The 24,466-nt window shown below is 46.1% G+C and overlaps 1 protein-coding gene across 1 annotated transcript in view; it reads right to left on the minus strand.

The window, feature by feature from the left end:
- NUDT5 (nudix hydrolase 5) overlaps positions 1 to 24,466 on the minus strand; it is a 304,683-nt gene that overhangs the window by 129,556 nt on the left and 150,661 nt on the right. Inside the window, exons 4-6 of the mRNA XM_085651095.1 lie at positions 16,356 to 16,423; positions 9,705 to 9,757; positions 8,026 to 8,133 (exon numbers count right to left, since the gene is read on the minus strand). Of these exons, the coding sequence (XP_085507221.1) occupies positions 8,026 to 8,133; positions 9,705 to 9,757; positions 16,356 to 16,423 (229 nt within the window). The remainder of the gene's footprint in view (positions 1 to 8,025; positions 8,134 to 9,704; positions 9,758 to 16,355; positions 16,424 to 24,466) is intronic.

Genomic DNA, 24,466 nt, shown 5'->3' on the forward strand with positions numbered 1-24,466 from the left:
TGATAGGGGAATTGCGCTCCCGGATATTCAACTCTACTACTGGGCGGCACAGCTGAAGGTCATGAATCAATGGCTCCATGCGCCACAGTCGGATCCGGCATTTAAGGCGGATAGATATATTGGGCGAGAGGGGCATACTGTCGCCACTATATGATGGGAGACTGGCCCGACGTTGATTGGCCCCTTGCGACAGACTATCTATCTGGCATGCGGCCCAGGCCAAATTGGGGTGGCGGGGGGGTTTTGACGCAACTCACACCTCTCTGGGACGCAAAGCAATTGGGACGATTGAAGGATAGTAAAGGCTTCGATGGTTGGGATAACATTGGAATTTCGGTGATAGGCGATCTGTGGCAAAAGGGGACAGTCGTCCCGTTCGCACTCCTACAGGAGCAATATGATCTGGCCCCCTCGGAAGGGTTCCGGTACATTCAGATCAAGCATGCCCTGAACGCAAAGCTGGCTCCCGGCGGGGATGTTCCGGAGGCGTCCCCACTGGAGGACCGGCTGCTGACAGAATATATGCCTAAAAAGGCTACGTCCTTCACGTACCGCAAGCTTATCAATAACATGCCGGACCTGATGGGGCCCTTGCTGGAGAAGTGGGCTGACGAGATCGGCGAGTTTGACGAGCCGGAATGGCGCGAGGTGCTGGCCTCGCCGCGCGAGGCGGGTTTACCATCAAAGCTGGTGCAGCTCCGAATTCTGCACCGTTCATACTATACCAGACATTTGTTACATAAAATGGGCAGAGCACGACACCCCTTCTGCTTGCGTGGTTGTGGGGAGGAAGGCACCTTTTATCATACCATTTGGGACTGTCCTGTAATCCAGGAGTTCTGGAAGCGGATAATGCGTACAATGTCGCAGGCGTGCGGCGTCTCATTGGTGCCGGAGCCCCGGCGCGGTTTGCTGAATGTGTGGGAGCCCAACGACCTCAGTCGCCAGGCCCAGAGCTGGGCCACGCTGGGGATAAGGACGGCGAAGAGAAACATAGCCCAAAAGTGGGGGGTGGGGGAGGTGCCTTCACTGACTGCATGGGGGAGAGATATGGACGTGGCCATGTTTGCTGAGCGCTCAGCTTTTGTTAGGCGGGGTTTCCCCCGCAAGTGGGATAAGGTATGGGGGCATGGAACAAATTCAGGGGAGGCATATGTGACCCACCACCGACGCCACATGAGGACACCTCTGATTCAGATTGATGCAGTAGATGTGGGGACGGCAATGGGAACGGTTGAAGCCGGGCATGGACTACACTGCCGATATGTTGGTTTTGTCCGTGGTGTAAATTGGGATGTTGTATTGTCGAATGATACGAACAAAATGTCTACTCAAGTGTCTTGTTGTGTTTTTATCAAAAACAATAAAAAGTTTTTTGTTTTTTTTTAAAAAGGTAAACATAAGGTGAAAGAACGGTATCAATGAAAATGGAAGTTGTTATAGTGCACAATATGTCATGACAGACACTGTTTGCATAATTTAAACGGTATAGTACACTGCTGAAAAGTGCATAACCAACTGACCAAACCGTTGCCAGTGGCCTCAAAATCAAATCTAAATTGACTCCCACACTACCGGGCGGTAACCCTATTGACATCTTCTACAACTTAGTTTGGGAGGACATAGATAAATATGAAAACAAGACTGTTAGACTTAAACGTAGGACCAAAGACAATTTGTCCAGGAATGAGTGCCTAGCCCTCAAAACCCTTAGTACTGACCAAGACATTATCATTAGAGAGGCGGACAAGGGAGGGAACGTGGTGGTCATGAATAGAACTGACTACCACGATGAGATAATGACACAACTACAGGACAGTTCATGCTATGAACTACTCGAGAGTCACCCTACAGGCCCCCTGACTGTTGATCAACAGACATCTATCGGACTGGCACACTTTAGGTCTCATAGACGAAGATGAGGTCCTCTGCATGAAAGTAGTGAGACCCACCTTTCCGGTGCTGTATACCCTCCCTAAAATACGCAAACTGGCTGCATTCCCACCAGGTAGACCTATTGTGTCTGGCATAGGGGGCCCAACTGAAAAACTTGCCCAGTACGTGGACCTATTGCTAAACCCTATGGTCAAGAATCTTCCTTCATTTATCCAGGACACGAAACACACTTTGAGCATCCTTGCTGATGTCCAATGGCAACCTGGGATGATCATGACGACCTTAGATGTACTATCCTTGTACACCTCCATTAAACCGGATGTAGGTCTTGAGGCAGTTACTCGCTTCCTACACAATAGGCCTGCAAACCTATGGCAACACACTAACATGCTGGTCTCTATGATGGACATTATACTTAACAATAATTTTATCATGTACAACAAGCAATGGTACAAAAAGAATAAGGGTGTAGCCATGGGCTCGAGATTTTCGCCCTCTTTTGCTAATCTGTACATGGGCGCACTAGAATCTGAACGGATTGGGGGCAGAAGAGGTGCCCTCTGGATTGATTGTATAATATACTGGGGGAGTTACATTGACGATTGTCTGTCACTATGGTCTGGAACACAAGAAAAACTTGTGGATTTGAGGTTTACGTGCAATTCCAGCAGGACAAATGTCGTATTTCTGGACGTGGAATTATATGTAAGGGACAATAGGTTGTACAGTCGACTATACCGCAAAGAAACTTCATGTAATGCCATCTTACATGCGGAAAGTTCACATCCTGCCCATCAAATACAAGCCATTCCATACGGCGAATTTGTCAGAGCAAGAAGAAATTGCAGTGAAGAATCAGCATTCCAGAACTGCATTACAGATATGAGAAATAGGTTCAAGAAAAGAGGATATAAGCCACATACCTTACACTAGGCCACGCTTAGAATTGGTAAGATCAAACGGGACACCACACTTCGTGATAGAAATCTCACCCAATCACAAAACCAACAGGTCAGACTAATTACTGACTACAATGATACGAACACAATGATTAAGAAAAGTCTCAATAAACATTGGAATATTTTACTGGCGGACAAAGCTTTGAGAAGTCATCGCCACCAGGCCCCAGATCACTTTTAGACGTGGCAGAACTCTGAGAAACAGACTTAGCCCCACTGTGGAACTTTACGCTGCTAACAATTCTTGGCTCACCCCTCATTCAAAAGGTTTTTTCAAATGCGGTTGCTGTGGGGTATGCCAATGGGTCTTGACCGGGGTCAAGAATTTCACTGGCCATGACCAAAAGACTTACCAAATCAATTGTAACATTAACTGTAACACCAAGTATGTTGTTTACATTCTTGAATGCACTTGCAAGAGCAAATATGTTGGGAGTACTATCAGGCCATTGAAAGAACGAATCAGTAAGCACGTTCGAGCGATCCACCATCAGGATGTTAGATATCCCGTGGCTGTGCACGCAGCATCCTGTCCATCACAAGGTCCACACAAAAAATGTACTTTCTTTGGCATTGACGGAACTCAGCCGAGCATCAGAGGTGGCAATCGTGAACTCAGACTCAGACGGCAGGAGGCAACCTGGATAATGCGCCACCATACCGTGAGGCACGGGCTAAACATTGACCATGAACTGCATTACTTCTTGGGCACCTGATGCCGCAAGTTCCAATTTGTATTTCTTTACGAACTGTACACGTTTCTGCTATTTTTCAGGTTGCTTTTGCACAAGCCATACAATGTGACTTCATCATTCTAGCAACTGTCGCTGGTTATGCAATTTTCAGCAGTGTACTATACCGTTTAAATTATGCAAACAGTGTCTTTGTCATGACATACTATGCACTACAACAACAACTTCCATTGATACCGTTCTTTCACCTTATGTTTACCTTTTAACTTTTCTTTAATAACATGAATGGCTCGTATTTGTTCCTTTCCCTCTCCTTTTGTCTTTCGTTTGAACTTCATTTCTCTAAGTACTTATTTCTATTGTGGCTCATACACCTTATTCACTGTTTACCTTCACTTCAGTCCCATGTATCCATCACTTAATTTTTACGGTTTATCTTTGGTTAATTACCCACACTTCCGGCCCATTTATCTATGGCTAAAATGTCACGTTCCATCAGTGTTCAGCGTTCTAGTCGCTCACGAGTCTGGGTTATGTACAGAACTTCCTGTCCTGTATGCCGCTACCGCAACCAGAAGACGAGACGGAGATCACTCTCAGTGTTGTACCACCGTTTACAGAGGTAAGGCCTCGAGCAGTACTCTCCGGACCTTCTACATTGTCCGTTTTCGATCTAGGTTCTCATCCCTTACCATTTTAGCGCTTGTATTTTCAGGATTTATTGTGATACGGATGAACCCGCCCATTTTCACCTTTGGAACCTGCATGCGGGTTTTTGGATTATCTGTCCTCCCCGTTTGAATTGCTTTCCAGCACTCCTTTTACCTACAGCAGTATTTTCACTTATGACACCTGTTTTGACCGGGTTGGAATTAACACCGGTCCTACGGTGAGCATAATTTAGCCCGTCATACCCATATTTTCTGTATCCGTCTGATTAAGTTTTCGTTTTTTTGACTGGGACACCCCTCCTCTTGTTCTCTCTCCAGACTCGTACGTTCAAATTCCCATTCCATGCAGATGGCTCCTTTTTTCTATTTTCACCTTCTCTATGTACTCTTGCAGGCCCACTCCAACTCTCGTCGCAGGCACGTTGTTAATAATTTAACTCCATTTAAAATTGTCATTCTATAAAAATCGCTTGACGTGTTGATGTGAACTTTTGGCTTGCATTTCAACATTAATGTTTATGATGATGGGATTTGTAGTTTTTCTTTACGAGAGCATATTCTGTACGTTTTATTTTTCTCCTTTGAATGATTGGTTATGATCGGAACTAGGCCAAAACTATTTTGCATTTATCTTTTCCAATGTGTAGAAACTATACGATAGTTACATTATTTACCCAACTACATTCGGACTATATGGTTTGTTTGAGCTCACATGTGCACTGACGTACGTTACTTGATTTTAGCACCATCCTAATAAGGTGTGTCTGAAGAAATGAATACGTACATGACCTTCTGCCATTTTTTTTCAGTACTGTTTTTCTTATTTTCCCACTCATTCTGTATTTTCCCGCTTGCTGTGATGTCACTTATTTTTTTGTCTTTCCACAAGTCTTATAGGGTTTCCACGCTACGTGGTGCTTTCAGAATATGTTCACATATTTTATTTAGAATGATCCCTATACTATGTATTATACCACACTTCTTACGTTTCCCCAGCCCTGAAGAGTCATGGGATAATTGTCCCATATGATGACGCACGTGTCAACGGGTTGTTTTCTTTTCACCCCAAAAGAATTACATATCCAACTAAAAGGAACTACTGATGTCGACTACAACTTACTTTGCTTTAAGAGAGTTACAAAAGGAAACTTAACTTTGTATTTACACTGTAAACGTGTGCCCGGAGCATGGTCTCAAGTTTGGCTGGGGGTCCGTACCTACACATTTACAGGGGTTCTTTGGGTTTCCCCTGACCTGTGAGCACCGTAGTTTATCCAATTTTCTCATACCTACTGCTTACCAGCCAGAGCGCCATTCTTCCTGTACCACTAAATACCCTACGCAGAACCGATACGGTTAGCAAGGTTGTTCGATAAACTTTTTGTATGTGTATTAAACCATGAAATAGCCCACAACTGGAGCACTGAAGGGAATCTCCCAAGGCTTTATGATCAGGAAAATGACTGCTCAATTAAACTTGGTGTGCAATCTGTTTTCCTGTTCAACATCCATTACCACCCTACTCAGGAAATGCAAAACCTTGCCTTTATTGATTCTGTAGTATTCAACTGGAATAATGTCCCCCCTGAGCACTTTTACCAGCACTCCAGTCATCTACTGCTCTGCAATTTTTTCCTTCCAAGATACTGCCTTCCAGTTCTGCCCTCTGCAAGATAAGGTAGTAGAATGTTAGACAAATATCAAACAAGAATCGGTCTCCTAAGTGTGAGGTGGGATCGTGGGTACAACTGAAAATTTGATTACAATTTCAAGGACTACCCATTATAACTATAGTAACTACATATAACAAACTCCTTGTTCCAAGTGAAATGTTGGCATGGTCGACAACTCTTCTTGTTGCCTGGGTTGAGTCGCCAACAGTGTCTGCTTTTTCACCGTGCTTGAAATATCCTTCGTAGACTGAAGGCATATTTCAGCTTAAGTGGTAAATAGAGCATTACTGACATATTTGCTCTGGCTAGTTCTGGTCTTGGAGGTGGTACCCTCAAGAATAGAACACGAACAGACAGAAGGCAGTGTGGAGTTTGAAATGAGGAAAATGAAGGCCAATTCTAGGTATCCTGCATTTGGAACTGAAAATATTACAGAACATATTTCCTTCCGTTCATAGTTAACAGACTGCATGCAAGACTGTGGCTCTGAAGATGCAAGTGGAAAACATGAACTGTCATATAAAATAAGCTTTAAAAAGTGTGGTCCAAAAGGCAGAGATGTTGGCGTGGATGGATGTGATCTGTGTTCGAATCGACCGTGCTCTCCTGAACAGTGGATATGGATACCTTGATTAGGGCGAGTAACCAGAGGACCAAATCCAGCTTGACCGTTTACCGGCATCTTCCAGGGGAGAGGATTCCAGACAGTGCAAAAGACCACATACCATATTCCGGCATACTTTAAAATCCTCCCAAGATGTCGGAATAGTGCCACTGGCCACCAGCAGTACCATATAGCCACAGTTCCCAGTCATGCTGGACCACTTGCACAGCTGTGTCAACCTTCCCTTACTAGGTGATGTTTCTGTTCAACGTCATAAAGCAAATCCAGGTATCGCTGGCTGCTCAAGGTTTTCACCAAATCATCTGGGAAGTTGACGGGGCCCATTTAAGTTCGCCTATGAGGGTGCTTTAGCCCAGAAATTTCAGCCATCCTACGCTCCTCTGGCCTGAGAGTCACCTGTCCACAGATGCCTTTGCTACCATCCCCTTCACTACACCATTGAATGCGAAAGTCATTGTTTAAAACTTTGGATCAGAGCGATTAGCAGAGGGATGGCAGGACAGTACATGCATGGCAGCTATTTTAATTGTGGCCATGCCACGCTTAAGCAATGTAAGCTTTACTGCCCTTTTGCATTGCTTACTCTTGCTCATGTCACAGATTAAACAATTTATTTTATCTCAAGTGCCATCACTGAAGGTACTCAACCCTACTACAGCCCAGAATCCACTAGGCTAAAAGCGGGTCGAATCAAACATGTTCGGTGTGCAGGATCTGGCTTTGTACGAGCCCTCAGTTGAGTGTGACAGACCTCAAATCCGAATGCCTCTTTCAGCAGTGACCAGCAGGTTCTGAGTCTACAATTTTTTCATGCACTCAGCACCACAAGTCTCATCCCTCACTGTTGGTAGCCTTTAACTAGGTTTTGTGGTCTCTGGATAGAGCCCCTTCATCAAATAGCCAAGCCTGTGTGCAAAGCATAGAATTAATCCTAGGGGTCTACACTTGAGGGTCCATCAGCACATTCAACAAATTTGCTCCATTATTGGCTGGAAAAGAAGCCTAAAAGATAAGCATTCCTAGTCTCAAAGCACACAGTAGGCTATTCTAACCTAACAAGTAACAGCTGTATGTTTCTTACGTCTTGCCAATAGGAGATTCCCAGGTGATGTAAATGTGAGGGACACTTATGGTACGGTACAGGTTACAGTCATCTATGGTCCGCAGAGAAAGGAATCAATGTATAAGAACAGCAGAAGATCAAAGGCTAGACCTGTGAATGCATATGGATGCTCACAAATGTGTAAAGTGGCTTATAGCCAACTTGAAAACTCTATCATGTACCATGTATTGACACAGCAATACAGATAAAGGAGCAATACAATACACTCAACTTGTGGTCTACACAACCAAACAAAAGGTGAGCAAATGTTGATTTTTTTTGCCAACTATGTCTCAGTTAAACATCAAGAAAAGGATGCAATGAAATGGGTACACTAATACAACAAATGGAGAACTAAACAAGCATTAAACTTCAGGATTTTGATTTGCCACCATCTGAATACGTACCAGCAGGAAATTCTAAGCAGTGGCAACCCATTGGCGGTCTAAACTGTTTCACCAGCACAATGCATTCATAATGAAGGGTTCTTTGCAGCACTGGAATTATGGCTACACCTTGGGCAACAAGAGAAAATGTAAGTCAATTGCAAAATCAACAAATGATTATCAAACTGTTGCAAACTGACCCAAATCACAAACCTTTTTATAGGAGTAGTTGCATCATACTCCTGCCTTAGATGAGTTGCACCTTAAAAATTGGGAAAACTGGAATATAATGGGTTGCAGCAAGAAACAGATTGTCACAGCTGGAGAAATGTGTCCCCTTTCTGCACTTCTTAACAGTTACAGAAATACGAAACAGTGCATCAGGAATGTTAACAAGATGATGGAAATTAAAAACTATGCTAGTTTATTTTTAGAGCAGCAAGTTTGTACCCAAATTGTTATTTTTTCCAATTAAAGTGGTATTTACATATAGTTCCTTTAGTTCAATAGTTTTGATTAAATGCAAATGGACCAAAAATAGAGTGCACCTCATTCAAATGCATTAAAATTATTTGCCTAGATTCTCCAATACCATTTAGCAAAGGACTGGTCGATAGATATTAATTTCACAAGCTAGGGTCGCCAGTTTGGCGCTGGCAAAACTCACTGGGATCAAGATCAGCTGTTCCTAGATTAACCGTAGAAGGAAGTCTGCTACTCAAGAAAGGCATTAGCTTCGACTAGAAATACTGTGCATTAGCTAGAGTAGCTGCAATTCTGATACTGCAGCAAAAATATTGTACCTGTCGAACACTTTTCCTACAGCCAGTCCCAGCAATCACCAAATACCCCTTGAGGCAAAGGGTGTCCTCACTTTCATACTTCCACTACAGACACTGTACCACTATGGTGGCGGTACCAAGCTCTACATTTTATTGTGTGTTTGGGGGGGGGTCGGGGGGGGTGGGAGGAGGAGGATTAGAGGTGGGATGTGGGAGTTTTATGTAGCGCAAACTGGACCCGAAGGTATCAGAGTGCTTTACATGAACACCAGTTGCATTACAGACCGACACATTACTTTTTTTGTTAGGCACGGGGAGATTAAGTGATTTGCCTAGAATCACAGGATGATGAGCGTCCCTGCCGAGACTCGAACCCGGTTCAAGGTCGACCGCTCTAGCCGTTAAGCAGCAATTAGCTTTAGCAGTGTTACAACTTGGACCAGAAACAATAACATCCAAAGATGCCCCTTCACTTTCTTCTTTTCTGCGCAATGCATTAACTCAAACCGAGCCAATGACCTTAAATGTAATACAGGTAGGCATTTAATGATTTGAAAATTTACTGGACTAGGGATAAGCAATTTTGGAACATTACCAGCCTATAAGGATGCATGTTTTAGATGTATATACCATAAAACCGCATGCATCGTAGGCAAAGATTTTCACAGTACTTGATGGCATCTGCGGTCAGCACTAACATCTGAACATGTATTAAGTACGTTAAAGTACCTGCCCTTGAACTTTCAGATGGAGGGCATATCTATTGAGACATAAAAAAAGCTGCACTTCTCTACATCCATTCAAAATCATAACTTCCACAGTGTGTAAAGAAATCCTGATGAAGAGGCAATTCCACATTAATTAAATAGAAAGTCCATTACACTATAATTCTAACAAAAACCTTTGTATTCTAGTTACCATCAGCTGGGCTTCCTTCTTTCCTGGTGGTCCGTTTTACAGTTTCCCAGTTTCTGAAAATAAAAATTGAAAAAACTCAAGATGAATAAAGTATATCAAAGCACAGTGACTTACAGCGGGGCTATCATGGTTAACTGAATACAGTCTCATCACATTTCTTATCTCTTTCGTCCTTAGCACTTAAAACTACAATCTAACCCCGTCCCTGTGGTTCCTTGGTATATATCTAGGTCACTCACTCACTCTCTAAATACAAAGCAATGTGAAGTGAGATATTAACATTCAAATAACATTATCACTGTAATACAAATAACTGTCTCATTGGTAAGCAATCTTTAATAAGGCCTTCATCTGCTGGTCATCACATCTATTAACCTCCGGCTGCAATTATACACAATATTTCAATAACTAAAGTGAAAGAGAATGTTTTTATTGTTTAGTTAGTTAAAACCAAAACAATGTTCCAAAACACCAGATACATTGTACCATTAAAAACACACGGACATACAAACATGTTAAAACTTATAATTACATCCATTTCTTGAAACCTTTCAGTTGAAAGTTTAAAATTGATATGAACGGGTGATACACCCCATACATTAAAATTAATTATTCCTTACAGTATAATTGTTGCTAAAAGTAGTATTCAATAACTAGAAAGGGCTGAAGAACCTGAAGTGTTTCATGTACTTGGACACAGGTGTAGGGTAGAGGTTAAAAGAACTCCATGACAGAACGGCCAACAAATCTATGCAGCAACTGAGCATTGTACTCTACTCAACAAGGCATTGGTGGTAATGCATACAGGAGTCCTGAGGTCCACTCCAGGCGGGATTAATCTCCTAGTGAAAAACGTCTTGTAAACTACAATGCACATTCTCAGTGGTGGCAAGCAAATGGAGTTCAGGTTCTTCCCATTCACAGAAGAGACCTCGAGCCTTGTTTGGGTGTAACTGGCACTCTAGCTACATTAGGCACTAACAACTGAGTTAGTCTGCTCTGCATTCAAAGGTCCGACCATGTGGTACATCACCAGGAAGATCCTGTGGTGGTTCAGCCATTTCCAGGGACATAGCATCTTCCACCCTGCTTGTTGCAGCACCACACGTGTTGGATGGAAGGAAGGCTTTAAATGCCAAGCTGATGGACCCTCCCACCAGCGCAACGAACCCAAGCCAGGCGGCCACCAACCTCGCGAAGTGGATCAGCAACTGCGCAGACGACCTCGCCCCTCTGAAGACCCCGCCTAGCAGACCTGGCAGCAAGAAATCCCCATGGTTCACCGACGAACTCAAGAGCTCCAAGAAGAACTGCCGAGCCCTCGAGAGAACATGGCGCAGAGACCCAACACCGGACAACATGACTGCCCTCAAGCTCGCCACCCGAAAACACCACCAACTCATCCACGCCACCAAGAAAACCGCATTCAAGGAACGACTGGACAACAACGCACACAACAGCAAGGAACTCTTCAACATCGTTAAAGAGCTCTCCAACCCCAACGCCGGAAACGACATCATCCCTTCGCAAGACCTCTGCAACTCCCTCGCCTCCTACTTCCACAACAAGATCGAAGACATACACAACAGCTTCAGCACTCAACCGACGCACGCCACGACCGAACCACCGCCCCCCACCACCACCCTCCGCGCCTGGACCCCGATCAGCACCGAAGACACCGTCCGCACGATGAACTCCATCCACTCCGGATCTCCTACCGACCCCTGCCCTCACCACGTCTTCAACAAGGCCGACGCTGTCATCGCACCCCACCTGCGGGACATCATCAACACCTCCTTCGACACCGCTACCTTCCCGGAGAGCTAGAAGCACGCCGAACTCAGCGCTCTACTAAAGAAGCCATCAGCCGACCCCACCGACCTCAAGAACAACCACCCCATCTCGCTGCTCCCGTTTCCTGCAAAAGTCATCGAGAAGACCGTCAACAAGCAGCTGGCTGCCTTCCTCGAGACGAACGGTTCCCTCGACCTCTCGCAGTCTGGCTTCCGGGCCAACCACAGCACCGAGACCGCCCTGATCGCAGCCACCGATGACATCCGAGCACTGCTCGACAACGGAGAAACAGCAGCCCTCATCCTGCTAGACCTCTCCGCGGCCTTCGACACTGTCTGCCACCGTACACTAGTGCAGCGACTCAGCAACGTCGGAATCCAGGAGAAGGCACTGGAGTGGATCATCTCCTTCCTCGCCGGAAGGACACAGAGAGTCCGCCTCCCCCGTTCAGATCTGAAGCCACCGAAGTCATCTGCGGCGTTCCTCAAGGCTCCTCGCTCAGTCCAACCCTCTTCAACGTCTACAAGAGCCCCCCTCGCAGACATCGCACGCCAGCACAACCTCAACATCATCTCCTGCGCCGACGACACCCAGCTGATTCTCTCCCTCACCAACGACCCCGCCACCACCAGAGCCAACCTTCACGAAGGGATGAAAGAAGTAGCCGAATGGATGAAGAACAGCCGCCTGAAACTGAACTCGGACAAGACTGAAGTCCTCATCCTGGGATCCTCACCCTCCGCCTGGGACGACTCCTAGTGGCCCCCCGCCCTAGGCAGCGCACCCAAACCAACAGACCACGCACGCAACCTGGGCTTCATCCTGGACTCCTCCCTCTCCATGACCAGACAAGTCAACGCCGTCTCCTTGTCGTGCTTCAACATCCTGCGCATGCTACGTAAGATCTTCCAGTGGATCCCCACCGAGACCAGGAAGACGGTCACCCAGGCCCTCGTCACCAGCCATCTGGACTACGGCAACTCCCTCTACGCCGGAACCACCGCCAAACTCCAGAAGAGACTCCAGCGAATCCAGAACGCCTCAGCACGACTCATCCTGGACATCCCCCGTCGCAGCCACATCTCCGGACACCTCAGAGACCTGCACTGGCTCCCGGTCAACAAGAGAATCCCCTTCCGACTCCTCACCCACGCACACAAAGCCCTACACAACCAAGGCCCAGGATACCGCAACAGCCGCCTCAACTTCTACGCTCCCAAACGCCAGCTTCGATCGACCGGCCACGCCCTCGCCGCCGTCCCCCGCATCCGAAGAGCCACCACAGGGGGACGGTCCTTCTCCTACCTCGCCGCCAAGACATGGAACTCCCTCCCGACCCACCTCCGCATGACCCAGGACCACCTCGCCTTCAGGAAGCAACTCAAGACCTGGCTGTTCGAGCAGTAGCGGACCCCCCTCCCCCAGCGCCTTGAGACCCTCTGGGTGAGTCGTGCGCTATATAAATGCTTTGATTGATTGATTGATTGATTGATGGCCAGCAGCTCGAGATGGTTGATAAGCCGGGCCACCCCAAAAGGTCTCCGATTTCCACCTCTTACAGATGATCACCCCAACAGAGACCGAACAAATCTGTCACCACTATCAAATATGGGTGGGATAGGGGTCTGCTGCTATTGTGGTACAGCAACCACAACTGCAGATCTTTTGCAGTCTCCCCCGAAATCTGAACATGGTAGGAGGTGCCCTTGATGTTGGGCCCACTGAGACTTCAAATCCCACTGAAGAGCTGCTAGCATAACCAAGTTGATAGAGTAATTCTACACGTTCTGGTTATCTACTGCAATTGATAGTTGGCCCAATTATTGCTCAAAGAACAGAATTCAAAAGTATGCTAATAAAATATCAGAGGGTCTACCATACCCAGAGATGTTTTACATCCCAATATGAAGCCTCACTTTCTTCACCTAACTATGGTCACTCTTCACTTTCAAAAGACATTTATTATGTAACAGCTAAAATTGTAAACTGATTACTTAAACTGAAGCCTTACTACAAGTTAAGACAACTTTCTCAAGTAAAAGGCAATGAAAATCAAATTGAAAGTTATTTTAGAGGATTCTCATACCAAGGAGTAAAGGTGTCACCCTGGAAGATAGCATATAATGAATAATAGCATTGTGTGTGATGACAGACAGCCAAGGAAGAAAGGTTCTCTGTGCATCTCGGAAGGTTAGCAAGCTTTCATTGGCCTCCTTTTTGATTGATGTCATTAAGTAGCATCACAGAAAACTATGAATAAACACACAGTACTGGTGCGTACTAAATACAGTCAATACCTAGGACACTGGCCTTTTAGAAATACTGTACAAACAGTAATTGTCTAGCAATAGTCTCCAACCGGTCGATCGCGAGCTACCGGTAGCTCGCCGACCCCCTGGGAGTAGCTCGCGCCAGTATCTAATTCTGAACATTCATTTATTATCACGTCGGTATCTTTTGCCCGCCCTCACCCAAACAGGCTGCTCAGAATGGCTGAACTGAGCTTAGATGGGGCGGGGCGAAGAACGTGACATTCTTCTTGCACTCTGCACAGTCACGCGCCTTTTCCAGGCTGGCACAGCGCTTGATTTATGCCGCTGATCCTCACCGAGAAGCTGCATAGGTAGGAAAGCCATTGTTCTAGTACCCGCATATTCATTAAAAGAGGCTCAGTGCAGGCAAAGCCCTTTGATTATAGTGTCGGCTGCCACGCGCTTTAAATCTACCTTCAATAATAAAACGCGGTGGCAGCCAACGTTTAAAATCCAAGGTCCTTGCCTTCACTGGGCCACTACCGCGTTTTACATTGCCTTCCACAGTAAAGTGCGGTGGCAGACCACGTTAAAATTCAAGGTCCTTGCCTGCGCTGAGCCGCTTTCACTGACAACACCGCACTTTAGATTTGCATGCGCGTAGTAGTCAGTGAAAACGGCTCTGTGCATGCAAGGCCCTTTGTTTTCAACTTCGGCTGCCACCGTGCTTAACATCTATGTTCAAAAGTAAATCGCGGTGACAGCGGAGGTCAAAATCAAAGGGCTTTGCATGCACTGAACTTCTACCCTGCTGTACATCGCCTTCAATAATGAGGGGTGGCAGTAATGTTAAAACTCAATCCAGTTCCTTGCATGCACTGGGCCTCTTACTGACTACACCGGACTTTTTATTTCCATTCGCATAATAGTCAGTAAAATCGGCTCAGTGCATACAAGGCCCTTTGATTTTAACATCGGCTGCACTGCGCTTTTCATTTACCTTCAGTAGTAAACCGAGGCGGCGGTCGATATTAAAATCAAAGGTCCTTGCCACTTCATTTGTTACGCTTAATCTTTCTTCATAAGCGACGCACTCTCTTGTTTGATTTTGACCGAGCCCAGGGAGGCAAAGGAGTCTCTCCCGTTCAGTGAGATTCCTTTAAGATTTAATATGTTATTTTGCGCCGTTGTTTTAATAGTGGCCGGTTTGGAATTGGTCTCCCTGCTTGCCAAAACCCACATGGTGAAACCGATCCAGAGGAGGGAATACCCTTTGCCCGCAGTTTAAATAATCTCTGGTCTCTGTTGAGTAGCGCTGCATGAATAACCCAAAGAATGCATCATTATAGCCATGGGTCCCAATTCTTCCCTTTACACTGGACTGTACTTTGCGCAGAGGACTCTGCTTGTGACGTCAGCATTAGTGATATAATTTTGCATCTCCTCTCTGCGGACTCATGTCACTCATCATCCTGAACTGCAAGTTTGCCCACTCCAGCATGGCAGGTACCCAGAATAGCTCTGTAGTCCTTCTCTGTCGCTGTGTTGGTGTCTGTCTCCCTCTGCGCGGTCAGGCTGCAGGGAGTGCTGCTGGTACTTAGTCTCCACCAGTGGTTCTGACGGTTTGATTTTAATGTCGGCTGCCACCGTGCTTTACATCTGCCTCCCATAGTAAAGAGTGGTGGCAGCCGAGGTTAAAATCAAAGAGTCTTAAATACACCGAGTCACTTTCATGGATTGCCAAACGAAGGCAGATATAAAGCACGATGTTGGCGAACAGACAATAACTGTGTATTTCCTGACAATGGACATTGCAGAGTCGAGCCATGTGTTCTAGCACTGAGTGAAGAGCTTTTTCAGAGAGAGTTGAGCATTGGCATGGTGGAAAAAGGACCGTTTTTTTTCTAAAGTTTTACAAAAAAATGCAAGAGGGTGGGCATGTGCAGAGAGTGCATGGCCTTTCTGGTAGCTTTGAATGGTGGGTAGGAGCTACATTACTCCTAATGCAAAGGAGATATTTACCATGAAAGAAAATGATTCCTATGTGGATGCCATGGATTTATCCAGAATACTCAAGGACCCGAGGGAAACACCTGGCAAATTACGTAAAAAAAAGCAACAACATTGGCATCTGCTAACAAGTCCTAAGAGTCAATACGTTATATAATCATGCTGCAGAAAACTACACAAACCCACTAATACTGTCAACATTTAAAAGTAATGCTTTGTTTAGAGTGCATAGTGTTTAAATGTGGTTTTATAATAATATTTAAGTAATGGGGGATCCAGATTTACAGGCAAAACTGGTACCATGAAACAATACAAGTATTGGGGGCTAGGCTGCACAGAGTGGTGCCTCTGCTTACTATGTAACCACAGTATGGGCTCCAAACAAATTCAGCTTAAAATCACTGAAGCTGGGTGTGAGCCGCTCTCGCTCGGAAAAATGTGCGCGTTGCGTGGCCTTTAGTAGCTCACAACCATTTTCACTGATCAGAAATAGCTCACTGCAGACAAGGTTGGAGACCCCTATACGAAAAATATACCGCAAAGGCGTTCAAGTTCCCACAGACTAGCTTACTGGATTAAAAAAAACATACTCTACCTGGTTTTACCAGTCGGATCTACATATGTTGTATGCAGGAGCTTCACCCACTTTCCTTCTGAAATAGTCTGAAAAAAATATTTAAAAAGATAAGAAAAACATTTACAAATACGCATTACTAAAATAATATTTTTATCTCTTTGGTACAGAACAAAGGACAGTTTGCGTAATGCAAGTGCCATGCCAATCAAGGTGTTACAGGGGAGCGCTGGTCTTTTCATGTTTTTTTTCATTACTAGAGGTCTGCACCACCGAACAAGAGTTCTTCACAACCCTGATAAGATTTTCAAAGCACAAAGAAAGTGCATTGGAACCTCACACATGTTCAAATGATAAAACAGTCCAGTCGCGTAATTTGGTGGCTCATCCAGAATAGTATCGGACGCAGGAGAGAATGGTTGTATGGATCGTTGTTTTGGAAATGTCAAGGGGTGCAAATTTCAGCCAGTGCTCTAGATTCCTCAGTCAAAAAACAGGCGGTTGAATGAATGACACAGCTCAGCAAACTATATTGCAACAATGAACATCAGTATTTGTAATTGTAAAAAAATTGAAACTAGGGCTATTTGTCTTCTTGATCAGTGTGGAAAGAGTTGCGAGTCAAAGAGAATCTGTAAGGCCTATGTATGCAGCTTAACTGCTGGGATGTGTGGCAACTGGGTTTAGTGGAAGAAGCACCATCATTGAAAGCCAGCTTCAACTCTATCACTAAGAACTGATTTTTGTGTCATAACTTAAGAGTGTTATCCAATCTTCATTTCTTGAAAGTCCATACAGGACATGAAATGCTTAACTTACCTGTAACTGCAGTTATCCAGTATTGGTATCTTTCATAGATTCACATGCCTGAATCATTCCCCGTTGTCGGGATGGGAGTCCCCGGTACATAAGAAAAGTAATGTCTCACTAGACATATAGAGGGATAGGCCAAAAGCCTCACATTAGTAACATATCCAGGTCCTTTTGTAATGAGGGCCAAACTCTAGAGAACAACCAATCAGCTATCACCACCCTCTGGAACCTCCCTGGAAGGAGCTCTAGTCCCCCAGATTTTCGTAAGCACAGTGCTAAGTAGATGTATCACTGAGAACTAGGTGAGCCCTTCCAGGGGAGGTGGGTGGGTTGCATGTGAATCTATGAAAGATACCAATACTGGATAACTGCAGTTACAGGTAAGTAACGCATTTCTTATCCAGTATTAGGGTATCTTTCATAGATTCACATGCCTGAATCAGAGTAGTAAGCAATGATAGGCACATTTCGGATGGAACAGAATGTACAAATTCACCGGATAACATATCAATGTGAAAATAGAAAGTAACAAATTGCAATCAAAGGAAAAACAGTAGAGAACACAATGGAGAAATGGGCGTGTAAAAAGAAAGGATGGTGGGATGAAAAGAAGGCTCACCTCTAGTGAAATAGATGACGTAACACCGCCTGTCCCACTGCAGCATCCTTCATGAGTTTCGTATCCAAGCAGTAATCGTTGGTAAATGTATGTGGAGTCTTCCATGTTGCCGCTCTGCAAATGTCGGTGATAGGCACACCTGCAAAGAGTGCCATGGAGGTAGTAATCGCCCTAGTGGAATGGGCATGAACCGTCGAGTGCGAGGGTTGGCCTGCTTGCTGGTGACAGAAAGTAATAGCGCCAGAGATCCACCGAGAAATACTCTGTTTAGTAAGTGGAAAACCTTTCCTAGGTAGACTGTAAGCCACAAAGAGTTGGTTGGATTTGGGGAACGTGTTTGTACTATCAAGGTATAATTTAAGGCCGCGTTTAAGATCCATTGAATGCAGAGCTCTTTCTGCCGCCGTTTGAGGATTTGGAAAAAAAGTTCATAAGACTATAGGCTCATTAAGATGAAAGTCCGACGGGACTTTGGGTACAAACTTGGGATGAGTCCGAAGTATAACCCTATCATGTTTGAATTGAAGAAAAGGGTCTTGAATTGAGAAAGGTAATGTCTGCCTGCCACAGTGAACCTCAGAATTTCTTTGGGATTCTTGTGGATAGGGATATGAAAGTAGGCATCTTGAAGATTCAAAGATACCATGTAGTCGTTTGCATTGAGAAGTTGCAGTATTTCCTGAACGGTGACCATGCGAAACGATTGTTTCTTTAAGAACTTGTTGAGATTTCTCAAATCTAGGATTGGTCTCCATTTCTTCTCCTTTTTGCGCACCAAGAAAAAACAGGAGTAAAAACCTTTCCCCCGCTGACAAAGAAGAACCCGCTCTATAGCACCTTTCTGGATCATTATTGAGATTTCCATGAGTAAAAGGCGCAGATTCTTGTGAAGCATAGGTCGAGGAGGGGTCTGCACAGGAGTCTGAACGAACTCCAGTGAGTGTCCAAATTGTACCAGTTTAAGAACCCAACGGTCCGTTATTATTTGTTTCCAATTGTGTAAAAAGTGGGAAATTTATCCTCCTACTTGAGGGTGGAGAGGAAATGGAGACTGGCAGTAGAGAAAAGTCATTGACACTGGGTTGAGTCCTTCTGTCATCCGCCCTTTCCGCGAAAGGAGGACTTATTGTAGGAAGATTGCTGCTGTTGGCGCTGTTGAAATTGTGGCCGATATTGCTGGTTGGAGGAGGAATAGGAAGATCGATATTGTTGGTAGTTTCCTCTAGTGGAAGATTGTCCTCTACCCGTGAGCCTCGAAAAGGTTTTTTTTTTTTAAATTGAAGGGTACCCAAAGCCCTGGCCGTGTCCGTATCCTTTTTTATGCCTTGAAGGGCTTCATCAATAGGAGTGCCAAAAAGAAGTTGACCATCATAAGGCATGTCAAGAATCTTCGTCTGGATTTCCAGCCGGAATGTTGTCGCCTTAAGCCAACCTTGGCGTCGGAGGACCGCAGCCCCAGCCAGTTGGCGGAAATCAGTAGAGGCTATGTCCATCGCACAATCGATGATTTCGGAAGCCGAACGTTCGCCCTCTAACAACAATTTCTTTGCCTCCTCTTTCGAGTCGTCCGGCAGGGCCTCCAAGTATGGTGCAATGTCTGCCCACATCTGTCTGTTGTAGCGCCCCAATAACGCTAAAGAATTAGACACACGCAGCGTTAATGCAGACATGGAAGAAAAACGCTTCCCAATATTGTTTAGGCGTCTGCCCTCCCTATCTGGAGGGGCTGAAAGTGGAGCAGAATGGTTTTTAGACCTCCGCTGAGCTGACTGAGTGATGACGGAATCAGGCTTGGGATGTCCGGTAAGACAAGCTGGAGCGGTGTCTGGAGTTCTGTACTTCTTGTCCAGACGAGGCAACACTGGGGGAACCGTAGAAGGATTTTGCATGATTTTAATGCCTTGATCCCAGATGTAGTCTATGATAGGCACAGATCTCACTGATTTATTAAAAGGTTCCTTAAAGTTGTAAAGGAAACAGTCTTGCTGGTGAGAAGGCATAGGAGTTTGGAAACGCTGCGCAGCCCTTTCTAAAACATTATGAAAAACCCCCAATATACTCAGGAGGCGAATCTGCTTCAGGAGGCACCGGAGACGCTGGAAAACGGATAACTTAGTCGTCCCACTCATCACGAGTTGATTGGGAATCATGAACCTCTCAGTCTTCCAGTTGTTCATCCTCCTCATCATCTGTGGAAGGGGGAGGTGGTATTGTGACAGGCACAGACTGTGGAGGCGGAACCTGTAACCTTGGTGGCGGAGAGAGAACTGGGGCAGAAGACGAAGCAGAAGTAGGGAATCTCTGCTTGTAGTCGGAAATTCAAAATTGGAGGTCAGATACCAAAGATGCAGGGAGACAAACCATGGTTGGTTGGTGAAGATGACTGTCGTCTGGATAATATGCCTGATATTCGGCATCTTGTTTGTCATAGTCTGAATCCTCCTGGTACTTGACATGAAATTCAGAGAGACTTGTTGCAGCCCTGAACATGCTGCCCTCGTCTGAATCCTCCTCCTCCTCCTCCTCCTCCTCCTCCAAAAGGTGAGACGGAGGCAAAGGCTGGACCCTGCTAGGTGATGTAAGGGAAGGCGTCAGCGTGCATTTAGTGATCTTGAGGTGAACATATGCACTGTCCACTTTTGACTTTGGTGTCGTTGACGAGGCCGTCGTCAGTGAAGTCGTCGATGAGGAAACACCAACGGACACAACCGATGGTAACGAATCCCCCGTCGACGGAGCGGTCGTCAACGATGGAACACTCCTCGTCGACAGGGCTGAAGCAGGCTTTTTAAAGGCGGAGGATCCATGGTTGGTAAAGCCTGAAGTTTTCCCTCTGAAGACTTTTTCTGCGTCTTCTTTTGAGGGGCCTGCGAAGAAGGACCTGGAGAGGCATCTCTGGACCTTTTCTGTGAGGTTTTTGAAGACTTTGTTGAGCCCTCACTCTCCCCAGAGGACATGGGGGAGTCTTTGTCCTTAAGCCTTTGCAGCCAAATTAAAAGCCGGCCCTCACGGTCTTTAAGAGTCTGATGAAAAGGTACGACATACCTTACAGTCCTTGGAGGAATGGTCCGGATAAAGACATTAGAGGCAGTCTTTATGCTGGTCGTCGACATGTAGCCTCTTCTTATGGCAGGAAGTACAGGGCCTAAAAAGGCCTCTCTTAGGAGTGTCTGACATGAAGACAGAGAAGACTTCACTCACAAGAAGTAATTCTGAAGAACAAAACCACTTGAATTCCAGAAACAAGGAAAAGCTGAGCAGAGCTCAGTGGAGATTACTTTAGCACGACGTGCGGTAGAAAATCTGAGGGACTAGAGCTCCTTTCAGGAAGGTTCCAGAGGGTGTGTAGGAGAGTAGGATCTGCACTTATGTTGCCCCCACTTTTTTCTGATGTTAACACTGGCTCTGGCTATAGTCTGGTTGGGACCCTGCTAATCAGGGCCCCAGCCTCTCTGTGCTCTCTAAACAACTTGGAATATTAGATGCACTAGTGATTGGATACTGTGGTACCTTATGAGCCCCTAGTATATGGTACCTTAGGTACCAAGGGCATAGGTACTTCACAGGCCTACCAGGGGCTGAAGCATGTATTATGCCACCCCCGGGAAGCAGACTAAATCTGACACCACAGGCCTGCTACTGCAGCCTGGGTGAGATAGTGTTAGCACTCCTCACTGAGATCTAGGTTCCCTATATCTCTCCTTGCACACACATATAAACCTATCAGTCACCCCTAAGGCAGGCCCTAACAATCCTGAGGGCAGGGTGCTTGGTTTCCATGTGAGGGGGTGCCTCTGCCTGAGCAGGGCCCCTCTGCAGCTCTCAGAGTCCATTCTCTGTAGCGGTTTGTGGATGTGGTTAAACCATATACTCTTAAGTACATTATAACCTAGTGGTAAATGCTAACTTTGGGATGGCTGCATCAAAACATGTCGTGTTTGGTGTCAAACAACTTGGAATCATACCCCCACACCAGTAACTGGTGTGGGAGTATGATCCCACCCTTCTAGAGGGATAGACATGTACCCACTGTGGAAACGCAGTAGAATCCTGAAGAGCCCTGGCATCACAAAATGGATGCCACCAGCACAGACACTGGGCTGCCCTCCTGCTGCTGACCGAAACTCGCAGTGCAGGAGGCCCAACAATAGGTATCCTGTCACAGGGAGGTGTGGTCACCTCCCAGACAGGGTTTAGTGTATTGAGGCTGGGTGGGTGCACTCCTAGAGTGCTTTGAAGTCCTGCACTGGGGGAGCAGTAGGCTCCTTTGTGCACATGCCAACTCAAACCGGTCCAGGGACTACCAGCCCCTGCTCTGGCGCGAAACTGGACAAAGGGAAGTGGGTGTAGCCACCCACTCGCCTGACCCTCTCATAGGAGTGGTCATAGACTAGTCCCTCCCTTCCTTGTAGTATAGGTTAGGGAACCCTTGCCATTGCAAACTAGATATCCCTGGACGACGCTCTGAAGAAGAATCCTGGACCTTCGACGTTCCACTACCTTTGGAGGACTGAAGAATCTCCCTTGGAGTCAAGGAGTGACTACCCTGCTTGGTAGGCACCAAAACTTTGAATCAACGGTCGCAAACTTTACCGCCGGAGTCCGAAATCCCTGCAGCCCCGGATGTGGATTTTCTGACTTCTCCAAGGCCATCGTGAGTCCCCAGCGACGCTGAGGCAATTGGACCCCACGAGTGACGAGGAACTGCAATACCTGGGTACCGGGCACTATTTTCGAGTGCAACCCCTTCACGACGTTCTACGAACTTGTGCATTGGACCACGTGTGGTCCAAGCCTCCAGCACGATTTCCTCCGAAGATCAGAGGCGTACCTCGTCCCGAGGGACCGTGGGCTCCTGGTGAGTGAATCCTCCCGAAGAGTCTTCGCGATCCCTTGCCGGTTGGCTTGTAGGTTCCCAGACGACTTTTCTACAGAACCAAAGGGCTCCCCTGGTTGCTCCAGGCCCGCCCTGACTTACCCTCGCTGGGTAAGTCCCTCAGACCTTGCTGGTCTGCACCGCTGACTTTTTACACTTTCCGCGAGACTTGCTGTTGGCAAGGCTTGTTGGCTCCAATCTGGTCGCCGACACCTCAGTAAGCTGCAGACTTCGTGGGACACACCGAATCCAGCTCCTGGTCGTCGTCGACGCCTCCTGGACCTCGTGGCTGAAGAGTCAAGACACCTGTGATCACCTGAAATCACCCGACGACTGTGGGCATCCAGCTTCCTTGCCCCAGGTCACTGCCAAGAGACTTTAAACACTGTCCCTTCTGCTTTCAGGTCTTCCTTCTTCTGAATCCAGCCTTGGATTCCACCGGACACTTCTCCTGTCTTCACAGGCAGCAAGTCTTCTTTGGCTCCCATTGAAAACGACGCCGCGACCCGACACCAAAAGACACCTATGCAACAGTCTTTCCTGGGTGAGGTAACTCCAGCACTACGGTGCTCCTGTGGGTGTTGGCTCTAGAATTACTCACCCTGTAAGTGACTTGCTTGTAGACTCTCCCGAAGTATCCTAAAACTTTAAAATTCCAACCGTGACTTGCTCCATTGAAGTCTATTGGGATCCGCGGCTGTGTTCTCACACTGCAGGCGCCTCCCGTGGGTCCTTTACTTACCTGCCTTGGGTGGATGAATGAGGCTTCAGTGCTTCTGAAGGCCCTAGGACTTGTCCCCTCGCAAGTCGATATTCTTAAGTCTCTTTATTAGTATATGGTCTGGTACGCCCCTAGGGTCCCAGCCATATTTGTGCTTAACTTGTTGTGAAATGTTGATTTTTGCATAGGTCCTTGACTTCTAATCTCATAAAGAGATTAGTAGAGTGTGTTAGAAATAAATACATTATATATATATAACGCAAGTTGGCCCTTACTTTACTGGCTTTGCTGCTGCGGCGGTTTTCGTGTGTATGCAAGGTATTGGATGGTTTGGGCCCACCATGGACTTTGGGGAGAAATTGAGACGGTGTTGTGGTCATTGACCTCATGCTGGGCGGCATGTATTGCCACTGCTGCCCCCGCAGGATGGTTCCCCGGTTGTCCGAGGCTGTAGCGGTTTGGGGACCCGAGGAGGCGCTTTCGTTTCTTTCACAAGCAGGATAATTGGCTGTAACTCGTGAACTGTCCTGCCATCCCCACATGACCAATTGGTGACATACTCCCCCTGCAACACCTACCTGGGCTCAACTTCTTGCATTCTGGGTGTTGTGGTCCATACGCACTGTGTGAATTGACAACAGGTCTGATGACAACGCAAGGGGGTGGAGCGGGCCCTCTGCCAATAAGAGGGCGGCAAGATTGACACTTGTGATGTTGGAAGCCTCCTGGATACTTGGGCGCTGATGAAAGCTGACAAATTGCCGAAATGCATTTGCTGTACAAGAAATAAAGTTTGCTTCCAAGGTCTTCCCCTGTGTGGTCTCTGCTCTCTCGTAAGATGGAATTCTGTTGGATATATATATATATATATATATATATATATATATATATATATATATATACATATACATACATATACATATACATACATACATATATATATATATTTTTTTTATTATCTACTGGCGGTTGCCAGTAGATAGTTATGACCGAGTTTCCATAGGAAATCTCAAAATTCTATTTTGAATAACTTTGGCGCCGATTGACGAATCCTCGCGAAATTTTCAAAACTAATGGGGCGCTCCGCTCCGCTCCTACCCTGA

Source organism: Triturus cristatus, chromosome 4_1 (genome assembly GCF_964204655.1).
Source record: "Triturus cristatus chromosome 4_1, aTriCri1.1, whole genome shotgun sequence".
Taxonomy (NCBI): Eukaryota; Metazoa; Chordata; class Amphibia; order Caudata; family Salamandridae; genus Triturus; species Triturus cristatus.